Source organism: Dryobates pubescens, chromosome 27, assembly GCF_014839835.1.
Source record: "Dryobates pubescens isolate bDryPub1 chromosome 27, bDryPub1.pri, whole genome shotgun sequence".
NCBI lineage: Eukaryota > Metazoa > Chordata > Aves > Piciformes > Picidae > Dryobates > Dryobates pubescens.
The window spans coordinates 2,982,157-3,004,363 of NC_071638.1; the positions used below are offsets into that span (position 1 = coordinate 2,982,157).

The following is a 22,207-nucleotide window of genomic DNA, read 5'->3' on the forward strand; positions in this document are numbered from 1 at the left end:
ATCCTTTATTGTTCCAGTATTGCAGGCCTATGGTGCAGGCCTAGGGTGTGAGTATAGCACAGTAAAGTAAGGCATGGAAGAAGAAGGGATAGGAAAGGCAGAAGTGCCTAGCAAGGGAACTGCTACAACTTAGTGCCTCGTTGGCATGGACTCATTGGCTCCCTATGAGTGACCACACATCACACTGTTATAGATTATTGGTCCAACTACTAATGACATGCAAGGTTTGTTGATGCAGGTGCATGTCCTGTTGTCCCAAGATAACTTGCTGTGTTTATAGCTACCAGTGCCCTGTTTTAGTTACATGCTGCAGGCACAGCACTGTTTGGTACACTGCTAGCTGGCTCTGCACTTATGCTGAGCATGGCCTAGCACCATGTCAGGCTCTAGGCCTGCACTGCCAGATTGCTCACACTGCTCGTCGCTGGCATTGCCACACTCTTGCAACCTGCTTTCTACTCTCTTACTCAGTTTGAAGGATTGTGATATAGTTCAGACTAGCAAAAAAGATCTGTGTGCATGTTGGAAGACACGTCCACAGTCAACGTCAGAACCTGCATTGTTAAATACAACCTAAAAATGGCAAGATTCATTTCCAAGAAGATGCAAAAGCTCATCCTAGAAATGTCAATTCAACCTCACAGACAGCCTGTAAGAGCCTGATGTTATACATTTGATAACATAAAAGGAAATCTCTTATGCTTCACAAAAATACAGCTATACCCAGGCAAGGTGTCCAGATTATTACAAGACATACAACTCATATTTTGTGCCACCAAAGGTTTGAATTAACCAAATTAGTCAGAGCACCTTACTGGGAAACCAGCTTGATTAAAGATGAGGAGTTGGCAGAATTATGAGCAGAAGTGCAGTAATTGCATATGAACACAGAAAAATGTTTATACTTGCCCCCCATAACTTAACCATACTGTAGGTGACTTATTGTGACAGTTTAGGCTGTGCCTCTAAGGAAAGGACAGCTGCAGAATTCTCTAGCTGAATGTTTGGGTGCAAAAAGGAAAACAAAGATTAATTCCAAACGAATTTCATTGGTCAGATGTGAGATGTACCACAGCAAATCTCTCTCACATTCTTTTCTCTCACTCACTCCAGCTTCAGTCTGTCTGACTTTTCATTTCTTGGCCAGAGAGCATGCAACTGACCCTGGACTGAAACCGGTAAGATGAGAGAAACTAACTTTCCTAACAACTGCTTTGAGCAAATGAATTTCCCTTAATATCCTTTTCTCTCTCTTTCTCCTTTTTCACCTAATTAACTACCAGGGGAAAGGGAAGGAGGGGTTTGGGGGGAACCCAAGGTGGGATCCTCCAGCGAGGGGGATTTCTGTGTTTGTGTTATTTCCTGTAAACCCTTGTCTAATATTGTGAATACTGTATACTTTGTATATATTCATTGCATTTTCATTATTGCTTGTAAAATACAGCCCTCATTCGCTTCTCTGACTGGGTTACCTGTGCTTTACTGCTGGTGCAGGTGGGCTGAAGCATCACACCACTACACTTATTAACAACAAAACAAAAGCAGAGAAAGAAAGGAAAAAAAAGATCACCTCTGGATTTTCCTCCTTTTTCTTTTTGGTAGCAGGAGGTCCCTGAGCTGACTCTTCAGGAGGTTTCTTTGTCTCCACTTTACTTTCTGTCTGGGTTTGGACTTGAGGCTGAATAATGATAACCTAAAAGAGAATGCACAAATAAAAGAAGAAAATTCACTGTAGGTAACTGGATTTTTCAACCTGGAACCTTTTATTCCTTTTTGAAGGGAGTTACTTGATACCCCTACAGACAACAAATGCAAATCAAAAGCCAAAACCATTAAAAAATGGACACCTAGGCTAGGCTACTAAATCCATACTTTTCTGAAAATTAACTTTGGTGCTTCATAAGCTTGCTGAAGTCTAAGGGAGCCACTTGATCAGTGCCTCTGAAAATTAGGACACTTTCTATTTAGAGGACTTCTGAAGCTGACTCAGCAGCTTAGCTTTAGCATTCGTGTCAGTGATTCTCATAGCATCATAGATGCATCGGGTTGGAAGGGACCCTCACAGGTCATCTTGCTCAGAGCCCCATCAAGTTTGATCTTGAAGGTCCTCAGGGATGGAGCCTTCACCACTTCTCTGGACAACCTGTTCAAGTATTTCACCACCCTCACTGTGAAGAACCTCTTCCTTACATCTGACCTAAATGTCCCCTGCTCCAGTTTAAAACCATTGCCCCTCATCCTATCGCTACATGCCTGTCATGGGCTGAGTTGAATCTGCTGCTGACATCGAATACCATTCTGCTGTCACGCCAGCTTCAAACTGAAAGTTCTGGCTGGAGCAAAAGATCACTGGGCTTGAAGTTCAGATTGGAACATGAGAGGCTTCCTGTTCTGGTTGCTGCTTCCAGTTTCTGTTTTGGGGGTGTTGGCCTTTTCCACTGAGCTGGCTGCTGCGTGCTTCAGTGGGGGAGGTCACCGGCTGCAGCTTCTGCATTTTGCTGTGCTTGTCTGCAGATAGGCTCAGGTAACTGCAGTGCATTGGATCATTTCCAGGAAACTCCTTATCTCAACCCAGAAGAGCTTTTTTGGTGTTACTTTTCCTCCTGTTGGGGAGGGGAGGGATGGCTTGCCTGTGAGAGAGTGGGCTATGTTAAGCAAGACAGTCTATTCTAGCAGGAGACAAAAGGGCTGAGATAACAAGAAGTGAGATAATTAGAGGATTCAATTAAGGCTTGAGGCTTGTTAAGAGAGTTTTATATACTTTTTTTTTTCCCCCTGTGGTATGTTGGCTATGTTGATGTACTTTCTTCCCAGGGGCAGCTGGAGACGATGTGCACTTGTAATCAATGTGCTCTGTGTAGTGGTGCTCATCATCTCAGGAAAGCAGTTTAATGCTATGGTGTTGCTGTGCTGGTTGCTGGCATACTATAGCATGGCTCTTCCACTAGCCACTTGATGCAGATGTAATCTCACCCAGCTGACGGGCCAGGTCTTGTCCAGAGTGATGCAGGTCTTTCCCAAGAATATCACCTGGAGATCTGACCTGAAGCTGGATAGGATGACTATGAATGGCAGAGGGTGTGGTAGAGCACGGGCAAAAGCCTAGGATGGTGCTCACCCCTGGTGTTTTGGAATTTCACCCCTGAACAAGTGCAAAACCCTGACAAAGTGGTAAACTATTTGGAAAAAGCGTGTTGTCATCCTGGAAGTTCCCAAAAGACATAAGCTTTAACATGAAAGTGGTGGCTGGAACAAAGTTGAAGTCCAGATTGCAACGTGAGAGGCTTCCTGTTTCCAGTTGCTGCTTCCAGGTTCTGGATTTGGGGGGTGGGCTGGCTGCTGAGAGCTTGGGTGGGAGGGATCGTTGGCTTTTGCTGCTGCTTCTGCATGTTGCTGTGCTTTTCTGCAAACAGGCTCAGGTAATTATGCATTGTATCACTTCAGTAAACTCCTGAGCTGTATTAATCCAGGACAATGTTCTTGTAAACAGTCCCTCTCCAGCCTTCCTGTAGGTCACTTCAGACATTGAAATGCTGACATTGAAAAGCTCCCCAAAGCTTCCTCTGCTCCAAGCTGAACAACCCCAACTCTCCTAGCCTGTCTTCACAGGAGAGGTGCTCCAGCCCTCTGATCATCTTCTTGGACGTGTTTTTAAGGTCTTTTCTTTGATTCTATTTTGCATACAGGTAGAAGAGATGGAACTACTACGTGTTCAAAACCACAGCCTGCTCTCAGTCATACGAGTGGTATTTCAGAGTAAGTCCATGTGGATGGGGAGGAAGACCTCATGTAACTGAGATCAGAGGCCACACTCAGCATTTTTGTCTTGTGATCAGTCTATGTTCAGTTTTGCATGAACAAAATTAATATATGTGCTTTAAAGGAAAATGACTTCTGGTTTTTAACCTATAGAAATTACTACACAGATCTCTTGTGGATCTATAGGAATTATTCACAGACCCCCATCTGGTTCAGTATCTTTAATGATGATCTCCAGGAGGGATTGAGCCCATCATCAGTAAATTTGCAGATGACACCAAGCTGGGGGCAGGAGTTGATCTGTTAGAGGATAGGAGAGCTCTGCAGAGGGACCATGACAGGCTGGACAGATGGGCAGAGTCCAAGGGCATGAGATTGAACACATCCAAGTGCCAGGTTCTACACATTGGCCACAACAACCCCATGCAGTGCCACAGGCTGGGGTCAGAGTGTCTGGAGAGCTGCCAGGCAGAAAGGGACCTCGGGGTACTGGTTGATAGTAGGCTGAACATGAGGCAGCAGTGTGCCCAGGTGGCCAAGAAGGCCAGTGGCATCCTGGCCTGTATCAGGAACAGTGTGGCCAGCAGCAGCAGGGAGGTCATTCTGCCCCTGTACTCAGCACTGGTTAGGCCAGACCTTGAGTCCTGTGTCCAGTTCTGGGCCCCTCAGTCTAGGAAAGATGTTGACTTGCTGGAAGATGTCCAGAGAAGGGCAACAAAACTGGTGAGGGGTTTGGAGCACAGCCCTGTGAGGAGAGACTGAGGCAGCTGGCATTGCTTAGCCTGGAGAAGAGGAGGCTCAGGGGAGACCTTCTTGCTGCCTACAACTACCTGAAGGGAGGTTGTAGCCAGGTGGGGGTTGGTCTCTTCTCCCAGGCAACCTAGTCCTTAGCTGTGCCAGGGGAGGTTTAGGCTGGAGGTTAGGAAGAAGTTCTTCATAGAAAGAGTGATTGCCCATTGGAATGGGCTGCCCAGGGAGGTGGTAGAGTCACCATCACTGGAAGTGTTTAAAAGGAGACTGGATGGGGTGCTTGGTGCCATGGTTTAGTTGATTAGGTGGTGTTGGATGATAGGTTGGACTCGATGATCTCAAAGGTCTTTTCCAACCTGGTTAATTCTATTCTATTCTATTCCATTCCATTCCATTCCATTCCATTCTATATGCATGCATGTTAGTACATCCAGCTGCTTGCACCTGAATTACCACAGGAACATTTACACAGTGCAGATAACATTACCTCAGAAGGTATTAAATTAAAGGCAGTGAAGGGCAATTTCTGACCACAGAACCACAAGTGTGATTTTATACCCTTAACCAAAGCCTCATGGAGGACCTTCCTAAGCTCATCTTCTTGGTGATTTGAAGGCTGGATTTAATTTAATTTCTAACTTTCAATCAATGTTATTGAATTGTTAGATGCTTTATCTCAACTCAATCACTCTAGAAGATTCAAGAGCATAAAAAGGGACGGTTTTCTTAACCAGTTGCCAGTTTAAGGAAGAGAAAAATAAATTATGTTAGAAAAGAGAGGAAGAGATGCGTGCTTTTATTTACCTCAAAAGCCATTCTGCATCCCATATTCTTTTTCAGCACTGTATGAGAACCTGTGCTACCAAAATGACCCAGAATAGCAGGATCCCACCAGCAAATTACAGCAACTGTCTGCTGGCATCCTTTATTGAATCTGCTTCTGGTGGAAGAGTGCTGAAGTTCTCGCATTTCAAAGCTGAAAAGCAGTCCAAAGAAGAGACGAGTATTTCATAACTTGATTCTTTCCTACTGATTCATCTGCTGATCAGTTTTGAAACCCTTTGCTCTGACTTCATTTGGTCTTCCCCTGAAGTGTAGAGGGGAATGCCTGATTACTTTCTACGCTCCCTAGGGTCAGTTGACATAACGAGTATGACTGTATAATTGAAGAGGGAATCCATAGGAAATGAGAGCCTGCACAGAATTCAGGGATATTATTAGTGAGGATCGGTTTAAGCAAATGGAAGATCACACAATCCCATTAACATCAGGCTGTACAATGAGGCATTTTGTTCCCACTAACAAATATGCTTGAGCACAAATAAAAGTCTACCAGCATCCACGTGTTCCCTTAAGAATTTTCCCGTTGCTTGCTGATTATTTTCTTCAAAAGGAACCACTGACACCACACTGCACAGGGCCATGCAGTCCCAGGGGAACATTCTGCTTACATCTGCAATGTAATTCCTGTGTTTGCTAACAAAAAATTGAAAAGCTGTCAAGAGCAGAACCTACCTTGCTGTCGGCACTAATGAGGAGTGGTTGCACTTTAATGCTGTCATTGACCACGGAGACAGCGGCGCTGGTGCTGATAGGAGTTGCATTGTTGGGGGAGGTGGAAATGATGGCGTACGCCACACCTGCGCTGCTCAGAGGTGATGAAATAGCTGTGGAGTCGGTGACACTTTGAGGCTGGCTGCTAGGCGTCTGTACATGGCTGACAGTGTTATTGGCAGTCGGGAGGGCAGGACTGGGGTTTTTAATGCTGACTACAGTTGCCTTCTGGAAGGTAGGAGGCTGCTTGGAAGGTTGGTCTCTGCACGGGGAGATAGGGAGGCTGTCTGGAATCAGGGTCTTTGGCCTAACCTACAAACAGAGAGTCGGATGTTATTAGGCATCACACCATAATGAACAAACTGCACACGTGCACTCTGCCAACAGAATCTCTAATAGCATTAACCATGGAAGCATCTAGAAAACCAGAGTGTAGCCACTCAAAGTAGCTAGACACTCATTTACTTGCAGATATAATTCCTAGTGTTCCACCGTTAGGTCATTTTGGAGTCCGTAATTCATTGCGATGCTGAGCAAGAAGGGAGGAAAAAGTCAATTCCTCACCTTTATTAGCACACATCCACACAAATGCTGCTCGAGTCACATCCAGTTCTCAGTAGGGATGTGTAAGCCTTCACAAAGAATGGATGCAATAATTTCCTGTTCTGAAGGACACAACACTCTTGCTATGAATCAAGGAGTGGGAAGTGAATCATTAAGGAAATTGTGGGGAAGCATTTACAGGAACAGCAAGCACATGCACTTAGAGTGGTGGATCAAAAATGAATGAAGATCCTCACATTTTTAAGATGTGCCATGTCTAAGGGAGAACAGTTCAATCACACAATCACTCCAATCACACAAGTAAAAAACAGAGGAAAGAATCTCACAGCCATTGAACTTCATATTCTGTTGCAGCAACTGAACAGCTAGTGTGCAGCTGCAGATAGGTGCAGAAAGAGCTTCTACGGTTGGAGGGTGGAATTGTTTGCCAATATTTGTGAAGATTGCTGCTGGCTTTACCCAGAGCCACGAAAGATAGCTGCAAACAATTGCTTTCAGCTAACGTGACACGTTTCCAGTGGGGTAATTAACATCCCCCCTGTCAACATGGCTCTGCCTTAACAACACGTTAAGTACACTTCCAGGATTGAAAATAAATAATTTAAACTGCTTCACGTGAAGTTAACTTCACTCCCTCCTTGTTCCTTAACACGGCCAGATAAAACAGTCGGCTCCCTCTGTGCTTATTTAGTCCTGTCACTTCTGGCACCTTCCATACTGTGAAACAAAATGACAAGTTGTAACAGACAGACATGGGAAACAGCTGCCTGTGTCACCGCACTGTAGTCTACAACAGCCCGTCCAATGACGCCGACTTCCATCTTCAGACCAGATAAGCAATTTAATGAAAAAACAAAACAAACCAAAAAACCCCAGGGATTTGCTGCTGTATCAAAAACTCATCTCTCAAGGCTGGCCTCATGCTCTGTGGCGGCAAGAAGGAGCCGTACCCATTTGTCCCCGCGGTGAATATTAAGTGCAGCAATACACACATTGTGAGCTCAGTGTGGTTTGGTAATTCAGCTCTCAACTGCTGACAGATCCTAACACCTACGAGCAGTGCAAAAGTGCATCAGAAGAACAGCCCTGCTCCAGAATGTTGGAACTGTCAGTAACCGAGACAGATGGAAAGCGAAAGAAGAAGCAGAGCCAAAGAAGGGCCAAGAGAAGGCTTTGCCCGAGGTCCTGCAGTGGACCTGTGTTCAGCTCACAACTTTGGGGTAATATTAGAGGGCCTCCTAGACCCAAGCAAAATGATGCAAAACTACGCTAAACTAGGACTAAGGATATTCAAGAGATGCTGGTAGTAATGCAATGGGGTTTTTCTCTATCCAGTCACTTACAGAATCACAGAAACATTCAGGTTGGAAAAGACCCTCAGGATCACCAAGTCCAACCCAGAACCCTACTCTGCAAAGTTCACCCCTAAACCACACCCTCAAGCACCACATCCAACCTTTAAACACATCCAGGGTGGGCGACTCAACCACCTCCCTGGGCAGCACATTCCAATGCCTGACCACTCTGTCCATGAAAAGAATTTTCCTAATGTCCAGTCTAAACCTACCCAATCACAGCCTGAAGCCATTTCCTCTTGTTTTATCACTTATCACCTGTGAGAAGAGGCCAGCAGCAGCCTCTCCACAACGTCCTTTCAGGTAGTTGTGGAGAGCAATGAGGTCTCCCCTCAGCCTCCTGTTTTTCACACTAAATGTAATGATTTTGATTTACTAAGATAACAGACAAGTACCCCGTCCAAGTTACAAGAGGAGTCTATAATTAGCTTCATATCCACAACGACTTAAGGGTCTTCTTTTCAAAAGCAGTGCACAAAGGATTAGTTTAAGCCCATCCTGGCCCAGGCATTCTGCAAAACTAAGGGTTCTAACATAAACAACACTTAGTGTAATAAGAGATGTTACTCAAAGCAACTTGTTCATGTCTGTATCAGAGTCAGTTACACAAGCAGCTCTTTGTAGTGTCTACTTTTGTATTTTCATAACAAAATCCTTTCCCTCCTGCGTTATATAGGTCTCTCATATGTAAGCCTTTAAAAAGTTGCTTATGCTCATGTGCTCAGACATGTGTTCACAGAAAGAATAACAGTTTGAGAGGCTTGACAAAATATGGCTAAAAAAATCCAAATTGAATTCTTAGTTCTTTGGCTAACGTCTAAATTTTACCATCTCTCCTTAAAACAAAGTAATTTTCCTGTAAATTAATACAACCTCTGTTACCAACAGAAAAACACAGCAATCAACACACAGATGGAGAGAAAAAGAGAGAATTCAGATCAAAGATTCTACACAACTGTCACTGAGATCCTTATAAAAAAGATTAGATCAGATGAAAATCAGATCAGGATTTTACCCAGCCAAAAGCTGTCATGTAGTCTACCAGCATCTACTGTATCTGTCACTCTTAATTATGCCTTTATATTTAATCAAAAGCCTAATTAAAACAAAACGTCTCTCTATATTCCAGTTACATAATTATCTTTTCTATACTATTACATAAATATATTGAATGTCAGATGCAGTATCTCAATGAATCCTACACACACCCTCAACACATCCTGCAAGTTGCGGATGTGTGTTTTATCAATCAGTCAATCAATCAATGCATATTACTTTGCTATAAAAGAAGTTCTTGCTGCACGATTAAACAGACTTCATTTTCCAAGGTAACACGTTCTTTATAAAAAGTGCTGCGTCCTGAAATATCCGACGGGACTTCGCGAGCACGCACAGCACAAGACCGTACGCCGGGTGTTTTCTGCCACCGTGTGATGCAAAGGAGGTATAGCGGTCACCAGAGCGCTAAGCATCTGCAAATTCCACGGCTAGTTCAGCTGACATTAGGAGAGCGTATTTATTTGCAGTTATAGAATAAGAAAAAGGGCTGAGCACAGAAAAAGCTTCAGGTGATTCTGAGTTAAACCTAAACTAAGCTGAAGTGAAAATAAGGTTTATTTCTACAGCCCACAGGCACGAATCCAAACCAGAAAGCAAGAATAGAAGCCCCCTCTGCTCTAACGCTGTGAGCCTTTTACCCTGGAATATAAACACGAAGTGTAAGCACTTCATAAACAGCTAAGTGAAAGACCTGCAGCAGAGTTTCACTTTAAAGAAACAAACTACTACTGTAATCTGCAAGAATAAGTGGTGTTGGGAGGGGTGGGGGGTGGGGGGGATAAATTAACAAACAATGAACAATAAGGAAAGAGCTAGTGCGGATTCCTTTTCCTCATTGGAAAGCTGCAGTTTGAATTTTGGAGATGAAAGGAGGCCAGTGGCACTAGTGGAAGTTTGGCAGCTGACAGTCTGTGAAGAAGAACTGGAGAAATAGTAGGGCAGGGCAGGGCATGGACTGCATTTCGCATGCAAGATATCAAAAGGATGTTGTCTGCTGAAAGTAGCACAGGTTGGATGGCAGCAGTCCCCATTATGAGAGCCACAAAAATAAAAAGCACAAAAGTTTAGCAAAGGAGAGGGAAAGGGAAAGAACAACAGACAGCATGTGTGTTACAAAGTGCAAACTGGAACTGTTGGCGAGTGCTGCAAATAACAATTCTCCTGTAACTCAACCCTCGTCTCCCCAAATATCTTTCATTTAACTTCTGACAGCTGTCAAAACAGAATGTGATACTACCAGGGCTCTAAAAGCAGGAGAAGAGAGAGCTGCTTCTCGAATACCACGATTTCACAACGCTGTGTTGTTTTTGAGTTTCCTCTATATCCACAATAACAGAAACATTTGATTTCAGGCAGCAATATTCAGACACCCCTGGTACTTCTCAAATAGCCTGCAGGTGAGAGCACTGTTCAAGAAGATATTCCCAGATCTGAGAATTCAGTAGGCAGGGGCTGTCTGCTTTTCAGACAGGGAAATAACAGGGAGCCCAATCCTGCGAGATGTGCAGCCTGCTCTTTTGTTCAACAACCTCTAGTTTCATATATTTTAAAGAGTTTCAGATCAGGAGGGAATCAGTTCCTGTGACTAATATGACTTCTTGTATATCCCACATCATTAAGCTCCATCTAGATGTCCCTGTATGAAGCCCAAAGCCTTCCATTAGATTGAAACATCATTCCAGCTCTCAACAGCACAATTTGTTGAATACCACAGAGGTGAAGGAACTGCTGAGCGGTGGAGTTGGGAGAGCCTGATGTGTGTCATCGCTGACAAAGGCAACCGTGATCATGGGCAATCTATTTCCTGAGCTACATCCCATCAGGTGAGCTGTTGTAGTGAAGGAAAAGAAGGTAAAAAAAGAACAGCTGCTACAAAATAATCCCTCAAGATCCAACCCAAACAACTACGGGGGACAAAGAAGGGAAGGAAAGCACACAATTCCTCCTATTTCTGTGGGCAGTCCCAGGTACTCCTACAGGACAGGATTTAATTAGAAGAGTTATCTCTGTGCAATTCTGCGGGTGCTATGAGAATTGTTAAGGGTGTTTCTGGTAAATGTGCTCTCCTTATGCCTAGCGAAGAAGGGAAGCTAACAAGTGCACTTGAAGTACAAAACCAAAAGGGATCATCGTGATTCTCCAGCTCACAAACCGGCTAGAGAATTTCTCCCAGGAACTGGAGACTGACTTTTACAGAAGCACTAAATACGTCTCAACGATTAATTCATCGCAAGCCCAACTAAACCCTTACAATATTTTATTGTGCTCATGACTGGCATTTTATTGCAAGGCTGAATTTGCCTAACTCCAGCATCTAGTCCCTGGATCTTGTTACAGCTTTGTCAGCAACACTGAAGAGCCCTCCCCCTCCCCAATATCAGATATCAGCTGGATCGTGCTCAGCATAAATCAGCCCTTCATACTGGCAGGGCCGATCTGTACGAGAGTAAATTTTTCAGCTCAACGCGGTATCACATTGCCTTTGAGAGAAAGACCATTATTCACACTTTATTTTCACTTCACCCTTGTACTCAGAGCTTAAAAACAAAAACTCAAAATGGATTTGGCACAATTCATATGTCACAGAGGCAAAGTGCTGGGAGCTGCAGACAGTGCTTTCATTCTTGAAAAGCTTTAGAGGATCACACAGAAAACATTAGCAATGGCTGATAAAATGAGTGCAATATGGGGTAATTATATCCTTCACCAGAATGAACAGATGCACACTGACTTCAGTAAAGCTGTGTCTATTTATGTCACTTGAAGGCTGACTCTCTCCCTCCTCTTTTTCTAATCAATAAAAATTACGCATGAGAAAAGATTCTGCATAACTTTACAGCAATGACACACTCTAAAATCCAGGTTGCCCAACTGACCTGAATACAAATGTTTCCAGCTTGGTTGGTGTTTGGTTCCTTTCCTGATAAGCTCCTACTATCTTCAGCCTGGTCTGAGACCAACACCCACCTAGCTACAACCTCCTTTCAGGCAGCTGTCGAGAGCAAGAAGGTGGCTTCTCTTTTTGGACTCCCCTTCCCCAATTGCCTCAGCTGCTCCTCAGAAGACCTGTTCTCCAGACCCTTGATCAAGTTCATTGCCCTTCTCTGGACCAGGTCCTTTTTGTAACGAGGGGCCCAAAACTGAACCCAGTACTCAAGACATGGCTTCACCAGTGCTGAATACAGGGGGACAATCACTTCCCTGGTTCTTCCAGTCACACTGTTTTTGATACAGGCCAGGATGCTGTTGGCCTTCTTGGCCACCTGATTACACTGCTGGCTCATGTTCAGCTGGCTGTTGATTAACAGCTCCAGGGCCTTTTCTCCTGGGCAGCTTTCAAGCCACTCTTCCCCAAGCTTGTAGCGTTGCAGCGGTTGCTGCGACCCAAGTGCAGCAGCCAGTGCTTGGTGCTGTTGAATGTCAGAATGTCATACAGCTGGCCTCGCTCCATCAATCCAGCTTGTCCAGGTCCCTCTGCAGAGCCCTCCTACCCTCCAGAAGATCAATACTCCCTCCTAGCTTAGTACTATCTGCAAACTTATTGAGGGTGCAGTTTAACTGACTGAAATGAACAGCAAATTTGAATAGGCTTCAGTGAGGCCAGAGCTGCAACTAGAACCCCTAAGCACACGCTGATCGTCTCTTACTTGCCGTGCCCTGCGACTCGAGAAGTGCTCTGTGGCATCTCCACACGTATTTAAATTACATGCACTATACCAGACATTCTCCACTGGACTGCAGTCCTAAGGTGCTTTGGTATTTCAATTTGTCAGTTATGCACAGCCAACTTTAGCACAAAGGTGACACAGAGATAACATAACTCCTGTGCAATTTTTAAGAAGACAGAGCTATTTAATTTAGGTGATTTTTTCCCCCTCTTTTGGCTTTGCTTAGTACTGCAGTTTTGCTGAGAGGGATGTTTAAGTGTGAGTCTTTGTCACAGTTTGAGTTTTAATCTGTTTCTATTCAAAACCATCCTGCCTCATGCCAGCTTCAAAATGAAAGTGCTGGCTGGAGCAAAGTATTAAGGGGCTTGAAGCTCAGAGTGTAAGGTGAGAGGGTTCCTGCTCTGGTTGCTGGGTTTGGGTTCCAGGTTTGGGGCACTGGCTCTTTTCTGCAGGGATGGCAGCGAAACAGCTGGGAGTTGGGTTGCTCTTTGGTTTTGCTTTTCTGTTTCATGCTGGGGTTTTTTTCCCCCTTTCCTGCATTTCACTGAGCTTTTACTACAGGTAGGTTAAGCTAAGGTAATTGTCCATTATGATTATGTTATCTTATTTTACATTAAACTCTTCTCTCAACTCTTTATCTCGGCCTGGAGTTCTGTGTGTGTGTGTGTGGTATTTTCCCTCACTCTGTGTTGGGGGGAAACAGGCAGGTGAACCCATTTACCAGACCTTAACTTTCACAGGAACTTGACTGATTTGAGGCAGATCCTCCCTTGCCTCCCACCGGGGCAGAAAAATGAGACTCAGACAAACGGATTGCAGAAGTGGTGGAAAAAGTTAAAATGGAAAAGCAGTGAGTGGTTTACAGAGAGCCACAAGCACAGTGACAAAAGAAACCCAAAGCATACAGAGTCCCTTACAGCAAACCCAGAAACCTCCCAGCATGTCCTTTTTCCCTACCTGAGGCTACACCCAAAACCCCCAGGGCTCTTTCTTCCCCCCCTCCACTGTTAGGCCAATCTCAGCTGGCCAGATCTGTGATTGCCCTTCCCCCTTCTCCTCTTGGCATTAGGCCTAGCCAGACCTAAGAGGCCTTGAAATAACTCCCCTTCCATTACCAGATAGGGAGCGTCTCCCACAGGAGCAGCAAGGCAAGAAAGAGAAGGTGTGAGACCTTGCTGATAGATTTATAGGGAGCAGGACATTATGGGTATGAAATCCACAGCTTCCTGTGCCCACCCACTGGGCTGGACACCCGGGGCACCAGAGGTGTGTCTTGTGTGGCAGCATCAGGAGGCACCCAGCCCAAAATGCCACATTGCTCATGAAACATACATTTCTTCCTCAGCTACACTGCCTGTACTTTCTGCTTGGGTATTGCTGCTATTGAGTTGATGAATCATTAAGTGGCTCTTTTCCATTTGCAAAGGGGAAAACTACCATTAAACCAACAAATTAAAATCAATATTATTCCAAAAACTAATGAGTAGAGGTTGAAGCTGACAAGGATTTCTGCCTTTTTGTTGTTGTTGTTCTGCACAATGATTCTGTCCTTGAATATGCAGTTACCTAGGTACCTCTGAGGAAAGGATTCAATTGTTATTGTTTAGGGTTACAACAGAAATATAAAACCTAGACTGTGATTATCATTTTCTTCCATTTCTACTCTTTTCAGCATTACATGTCAGCTTGCTTCTCTCACAGATACTCAGCTATGATTAACTTATTTCAGTTCAAATATAAAGTGTCCATGAAGCCTTACAGCCTTCAGTGAACATCTGTCTGTTTTCCTCCTGGCTGTATACATTCAGAGATGTGTTCTGGACTAATCCATACAGCTGGGCATTCACTGCACTCAAATTCTGGTCTTACTTTAAAGACCAGGGAGGCCACTGCTTTGTAGTGCCCATCACTTTAAGAGTTTGTCCTGCCTCTAGACAACAGTGATGGCATATCATAATGATTTGGCCAGCCCCAAATCTTTTACTAGTCAAAATTAAAAAACTGGAAAGACAAATTAAAAATAATGATTAAAATTGTTTCTGTCTGCTGACAGCCTAAGCAATATGGAAGCACACCAAACCTCAGACATCAGGAGAGGAAAATCAAGGTCTTAGGGACAGTATCACAGTATCAGTATCACAGTATCCCCAAGGTTGGAAGAGACCTCAAGGATCATCGAGTCCAACCTGTCTCCACAGACCTCATGACTAGACCATGGCACCAAGTGCCACATCCAATCCCCTCTTGAACACCTCCAGGGATGGGGACTCCACCACCTCCCCGGGCAGCCCATTCCAATGGCCAATCACTCTCTCCATGAAGAACTTTCTCCTCACCTCGAGCCTAAACTTCCCCTGGCGCAGCTTGAGACTGTGTCCCCTTGTTCTGGTGCTGGTTGCCTGGGAGAAGAGACCAACCCCTTCCTGGCTACAACCACCTTTCAGGTAGTTGTAGAGGGCAATGAGGTTTAGTTAAATGCCATTCCATTGGACTCTGCCCATCTGTCCAGTTGGTCGAGGTCCCTCTGCAGAGCCTTTCAACCCTCCAACTGACCAACATCTGCTCCCAGCTTGGTGTCATCTGCAAATTTGCTGACACATTGGCCAGTTTCAGTCATCTGGGACCTCTCCAGTGAGCCAGGACTGGAGGAAAATGATGGAGAGCGGCTTGGCAGCTCATCTGCTAGCTCTCTCAGCACCCTAGGATGGATCCCATCCGGTCCCATGGACTTGTGAGTGTCCAAGTGGCTCAGCAGGTCCTGAACTAATTCCTCATGGATTTCCAGGGCATCACACTGCTCCCCGACCCTATTGCCCAGCTCAGGAGGCCACTCGTCCTGAACTCCTCCAGCCTTGCTGTTAAACATTGAGGCAAAGAAGGTGTTCAAGACCTCAGCCTTTTCCTTGTCTTCAGTCACAGTGTTCCCCTCCAGGTCCAATAAGGTGTGGAGGTTCTTCTTGCCCTTCTTTTTAGTGTTAATGTATTTCTAACAATGCTTTTTATTGTCTTTGACAGAGGTGGCTGGCTTGAGTTCCATCTGGGCCTTTGCCTCTCTAGTTTTATTCCTACATAATCTAACCACTTCCTTGAACATACCTTGAGAAGCCTTCCCCTCCTTCCAAAGGTGATACAGCCTCTTTTTTCCCCTTAATTCCTCCAGGAGCTGCTTGTCCATCCAGGCCGGTCGCCTTCCCCGCCGGCTCATCTTTCGGCACATGGGGACCGCCAGTTCCTGTGCCTTCAAGAGCTCCTGTTTGAGGAGGGCTGCTACCCAGGGAACTTTACAAATAAGTTTCTTAAACAGGCTGAAGTTTGCCCTCCAGAATTCCAAGGTGAAGGTTCTGTTGGTGCTCCTCCCTATCTCCCTGCATATTGAAAACTTCACTATCTCATGGTCACTGCACCCTAGGCAGCCTCCCACCATCACCTCTCCCACCAAGGGCAGGCAGCAGTACAGTGAATTTCTGCATCCCCTTCCTATCCACCTGCCACTCATACCACAAACTGGCACAACTGGCACAGAGGCTCAGAGAAATAGCACAGCCCAAAGCCAAGTCAGACATGAATCTGAAGTCACATCATTCACATGCATATGAACAGCATCAGCAGAGAGAGGGGACATGTCTTCTTCCTGATACTCTGCAAAGCAGAATGTGATGCGGAGAAACAGAAGAGTTTTCGCCTGGGAAAACAGTGACCATGTTAGGTGCAAAAATGGTTTGAATCTTCCCTGGGGGCTGTATGGATACTTTAGGCTCCTGCTGTTATGCAGGTATGACTTCCATACAGGCCCTTTTCAAAATGTTCAGGTCTTCAAAATGGAGGTCTTAAGCATCAGTAACAGTCAGTTCTGCTTCTGCTTCCCCACCACCATGGATGGGCTCTTTCATTAAGAGCAGACTATAACCACAGAAACTCATGAAGGCACAGATAACAGAGGGAAATTTGCATCTGAGTGTGGTCCCCATTGATACAGATTCAACTTTGTCCATAATGCAGAAGACCAGATTTCTTATCTCTGGCATACCACCACCCATTAGGAACAGTTATTATCTCACTACCTTAGTCATACCTTCTTCTGCCTTGGCTGTGCTACTGCAGTGTGAAATATATACCCTGGAGCACTTCAGATACTCCAAGAATCCCATGCTTCTCTGAGAAACACAGACTACCAATCAAATCTATCCACTAGTGCATAACTGAGACTCCCACAGGCTTTCAATAAAGTAGCAATTGGGATTTCATCCCAACCTACTCTCCCTCTAAAGACTGTACAAAAGGCCGAAGTGGCCACAGGTCTCTGGTGCAGGGTTTCTCTTCAGTAAGGCTGATGCTCATATAGGCAGGTGCCACAGAATCATGGAATGACAGAATGTTTTGGCTGGAAGGGTCCTTTAATAGTCATCTAGTCCATCCCCTGTGCAGTGAGCTGGGACATCTTCAATTATAGCAGATTGTTCATAGCCCTATTAAACCTGGCCTGGAATGGTTCCAGGGATGGGGCCTCTACCAACTCTCTGAGCAACATGAATCAGTGTCTCACCACCCTCAGTGTAAAAACTTCTTCCTTCTACCTAGTCTAAATCTCCCTTTTTCAATTTGAAACCATCACTCCTTATCCTGTTGCAACAGGCCTGGTTCTCTATGAATTAACAGCACAAATGTCAGCAGTTTCTACAATATCCATGTTCTGTTATACTCCTCTGACAGAAATATATAGTGGCATGCCCAGAGACGTGGGGGAAGCCCCATCCCTGGAAGTTTTTAAGGCCAGGCTGGATGTGGCTCTGGGAAACCTGACCGAGCGCGAGATGTCCCTGCACACAGCAGTGGGGTTGGAACTAGATGATCCTTGAGGTCCCTTCCAACCCTAACAACTCAGTGATTCTGTAATAGCAGCAGGCCTATCAAGAATAAGCAAACTGATAAAAAAGGAAGCCTAACCACAAATCTAAGCTGCACAGGCTTCTTCCCAAAGGGATAGGATGAGAGAAGAAATCGCTTACAACAGATGTTAATCTTCGTGCTTAACGCATTACTGGAAGGTGCTTCAAATGCAGTGACAAGCACAGTATAAAAGCTTATAAAGAATAAAACAGATTAACAACTGTATTTATTAAGGGCTACATTTTCATCTAGGCTTCTGCAAACCTTTCTTTTGAAAAAGCAATTTTGGTTCTGTTTTCTGCACACATGCAGTCCATGAATATTAAATACTACTGCAAAACCCGTAGCTTGGTTGTATACCATGCTGATTAAGTTAACTTGAATTAAATTATCTCTCTTCTCCTCCACTAGCATTCTAACACATCCCCCTGGAAGCACTGAGGGTTACATACCAGAAAGGTGCATGACATCCCTTAGGGGATTATAGGCCTTTTCTCCTCTGATACTGTAATAACAACTTTACCCAATTCAATTATTCCTTACTCAAAACAAACCATAAAGTGCTCTTGTCTCTCCACAGCACAATCCTGTGCAACTTCTTAGACAAACCTTGCTTCTAGTTTCACAAAAGGCTGACTTGCATTTAGCAATATTGTTCCACATTCTAATGGCTATGCATTACACCTAAACCAAATGATTGAAAACCAAATTTTCGTAGTCTTACCACACAGAGAGAGGCTTTGCCACAGACCAATCTGCCAGCAGACACATTCTACAGCACACAAAGGCATCACACAACTTGAGCTCTGTCTATCAGAGTAATTTTCCTTTCAAGAAATCTTCCAGAAGCCCCATAACCAGGAAAGCCAGGAGTAATGGTTGGGTTTGGTACACGTATGAAGACGTGGTACATGTGGTGCTAACGTGAGGAAATGGCTTCAATTTGCACCAGTGGAAGGCTATATTGGAGAGTGGAAGAGTGGTCAAGCCCTGGAACAGGCTGCCTAGGAAGGTGGTGGAGCCATCATCCCTGGAAGTGTTAAAAAAAGGTCACCGTGGCACTTCGGGACATAGTTTAGTGGGCACAGTGGTGCTGGACAGTTGGACTTGATGCTTAGAGGTCTTTTCCAGCCTTAATGGCCCTGTGATTCTGTGAAAAGCAGTAGCTGTCAGTGGAACTGCACTTCTGAGGACTAGAGCAAGAACTTCTTTCAAATGAGGACGTGCATTTAAGTTCTGGGAACAAGAAGAGACTGTAGTCTTGGACAGTGCCCAGTGATGAACCAAACACATGGGGATAGAACAGCCCCTGTCCCAAAACAGCCCACAGCCCAGTGACCAACTTCAAACCCTGATGAATTAAAATCACTACAGAAGATAAAAAATAAGCAGCATTTGACAGCAGAACTGGCTAGAGTCTATTGAAGAACAGGCACATTTCCTCTGAAGGGGTTGTACATACCTGGATCTTTCACCACTAACCTGTGTGATGGCTCCACTGCAGGGGTTTGCTATACCACTCTGCTCTACTCTGATCAGCACTGTCATGAGCAAAGCCATCTGAAGCCCTGCCTTCAACCAGGACTAGAAAAATAGGTCAGGGAAATAGCATTATAATCTGATTTAACTGCTATTCGAATCATCACAGTCTCTCCATTAATTTGAATGAGAGTTGGATTGGGCCCAAATTGCAGGCAACAAAATGGGAGGTTTATTTTAATATCTTCATCATTTAATTTAAAGTCTTCCACTGGAAGAACAGAAAATACGATTTCTCACATGCCTTCAGGTGGCTACAGCACAACCTCAATTCTTATGCAAACTAGTTCCAAACAGACAGTCTCCACTGCATCTGGAAATTGGATCCCCAGTCTAACGTAAAGCCATCCCCTCCTTGGAGCTGATGGGTGCCATAAAGTAGAGGAACAGCTCAAGAGTAAGAGTGCATTGCCCATGTGCTTGAGGAGAGAACCTCCTGGATTTGCTTCTCAGAGTGCAGTGGCCATTCTGCACTTTCAAAACACCTCACTCAGCTGGAAAGCTCAATGGCCAAAGTAAGAAGAGAAAGGCTAAAGACCACCTGGAATTAACTTCCCAAAATGTCACAGAATCACAGCATCAACCAAGTTGGAAAAGACCTCAGAGATCCCCAAGCCCAGCTCACAGCAGAAATGTTATTTATTTATTTAATTAAAGCAAACCCAACTTCCTATTCTCTCAAAAAAAAATAATCCCCAAACAAAGAAACAAAAAAATCCCACAGAAAACAAGAGAATAAAGAAAGGTCTGACACAGAGGCTTGTTTTGTCAAATAATGGATGCCTAAGGAAATACTGTTTGCATTGTGCAATGAACTTGTAATTAATATTTGTTTGCTCACCATTTAATGGCAGTTCTGCACTAAGTGATGGGATGCTGCTGCCATTTGTGAATGTGCAGACTTTGAAACGGCGCTGCCCATATGGAAGAGCTCCCAGGGGGTCACATCATAAACCCATTCAAATGAACAGAACAAAGGAAAAGTATCGGTAAAAATGTGGAAAATTAGAAGGCCATACATATTGTTTGACACAAGGACTGTTAAGAGCATCAGTTCACTTGTGTGGTATTTTCCTACTAGACTACATAGAGGTAAATCAAAACAGGCTGTATAGATGAGGATGAAAGCATCAAAAAAATACAAAATTCCTTTAGATGAGAGCAGGGCCCTTAACTGGAAGAGTCTCCCGTTTCTTTCCACCTAGCCAGGCAATATTTATGGCTACATATGGTATAAAATGGTATGGTAGAGAATAGACCAGTTTGGAAGAGACCTTTGAGATCATTGAGTCCAACCTATCATCCAACACCACCTAATCAACTAACCCATGGCACCAAGTGCCCCATCCAGTCTCTTCCTAAACACCTCCAGTGATGGTGACTCCACCACCTCCCCAGGCAGCCCATTCCAATGGGCAATCACTCTCTCTGTGTAGAACTTCTTCCTAACATCCAGCTTAAACCTCCCCTGGTGCAGCTTAAGACTGTGTCCTCTTGTTCTGGTGCTGGTTGCCTGCTTGGAACAAGAGACCAACCCCCACCTGTCTACAACCTCCCTTCAGGTAGTTGTAGGCAGCAAGAAGGTCTCCTCTGAGTCTCCTCTTCTCCAGGCTAAGCAACCCCAGCTCCCTCAGTCTCTCCTCACAGGGCTGTGCTCCAGACCCCTCCCCAGCTTTGTTGCCCTTGTCTGGACACATTCCAGCAAGTCAACCTCCTTCGTAAACTGAGGGGCCCAGAACTGGACACAGGACTCAAGGTGTGGCCTCACCAGTGCAGTGTACAGGGGCAGAATGACCTCCCTGCTTCTGCTGGCCACACTGTTCCTGATCCAGGCCAGGATGCCATTGGCCTTCTTGGCTGCCTGGGCACACTGCTGGCTCATGTTCAGCCTACTATTGACCAGTACCCCCCAGTTCCTTTCTGCCTGGCCACTAATCTAAATCTAAATCTGAAGGGAGTCTGAAATCCCAAAGAAATTACAAGACAGGTGAAATGGAGAAAAGTCATGTAGCAATCAGTGTGCTGTCAAGAATGCAGACACTGAGCTGAATTAATCCCACTAATCTGCATGCACCTGAAACAGAAGTGCAATCTGCCTGGCCAATGGAGAAGCCACTTCCAGAGGGTGACTCAGAGACAAGCAGGCTCCTAACATGGCAGTGATCCCAGAAGGGATCCATTCTGGCCTTCCACCCCTTCACAGGGAAGAGCAGAAGCAGCAGAACATACAGACAAGATTAAGGCAGCTTAGATGATTGCCACTGTGCCTGTCACTTGTACAAAACACCTCCAGACTTAGCTGCCTGAGTAAATAGGTAGGCATGCAGGTGGGCTTATTGAAGCCTTTGCTGCTACGGCTTCATTGTTTCCAGGGCTCAGAACAAATCACTCTTAAAGTTAGATTTCCCAGAGATGGAGGTTGGGGAAGGTGCAGTACCTAGCTTGTAGGACATCAAGAGGAAAGCTTTGATGGGTAGAGGGAGATCCCCACTAGGAAACAATATAGACATTTTAAACTCCTTTGTAAGCTTCAAGTGGGAGAGGAACATAGTATGGTGAACTGCAGAGGAGGACACAGTCTGCATATGGATCAGGCTGCTGCTGAAGGAGGAGGTACTGACCTGTGAAAAGGCCAGAAGCAGCTCAGAACTTAAGGCATACCTCTAATGACGAGTTTTTACATGTAGCTGTCTACTTCATTCTTTTTTTGGTTTTGACTGACATGAGGCTGCTATGTAGTTTTTTCCCATGCTGTCTATGTGGAATAGAAATATTGTATGGCTTAGGACTGCTGAGGAAGGGTTGGTGTTGCATTACTAGTAAGCATGATTGCATAAAGAGGTCTGAAATTGAAGGCTGTGCTAGGAAAAGAGTGAGACAAAGTACAATACAAACAAAAATATTCCCCTGAGCTAAACAGCAAGACAGAGAGTTTGTGTGCTCTTCTCAAAGAGCTGAGGAAATCAGCTTCCTCCCCTTTTTCCAGTTCTTCAAAACCAGATCTAGCACTGAATGAAAATTGTTCTGCATAACAAAGTACAGAATGTTGATGCTTCTCCAAGTGCACCATTT

General features: G+C 44.8%; 1 protein-coding gene across 3 annotated transcripts in view; it reads right to left on the minus strand.

The window, feature by feature from the left end:
• The window catches only part of PHF21B (PHD finger protein 21B), a 199,633-nt gene that overhangs the window by 25,926 nt on the left and 151,500 nt on the right, over window positions 1-22,207 (minus strand). For all 3 annotated transcript variants that reach the window (XM_054173900.1, XM_054173899.1, XM_054173898.1), the window contains 2 exons: window positions 6,025-6,375; window positions 1,571-1,693 (listed from right to left, as the gene is read on the minus strand). In XM_054173900.1, coding sequence (XP_054029875.1) covers window positions 1,571-1,693; window positions 6,025-6,375 — 474 coding nt within the window. The remainder of the gene's footprint in view (window positions 1-1,570; window positions 1,694-6,024; window positions 6,376-22,207) is intronic.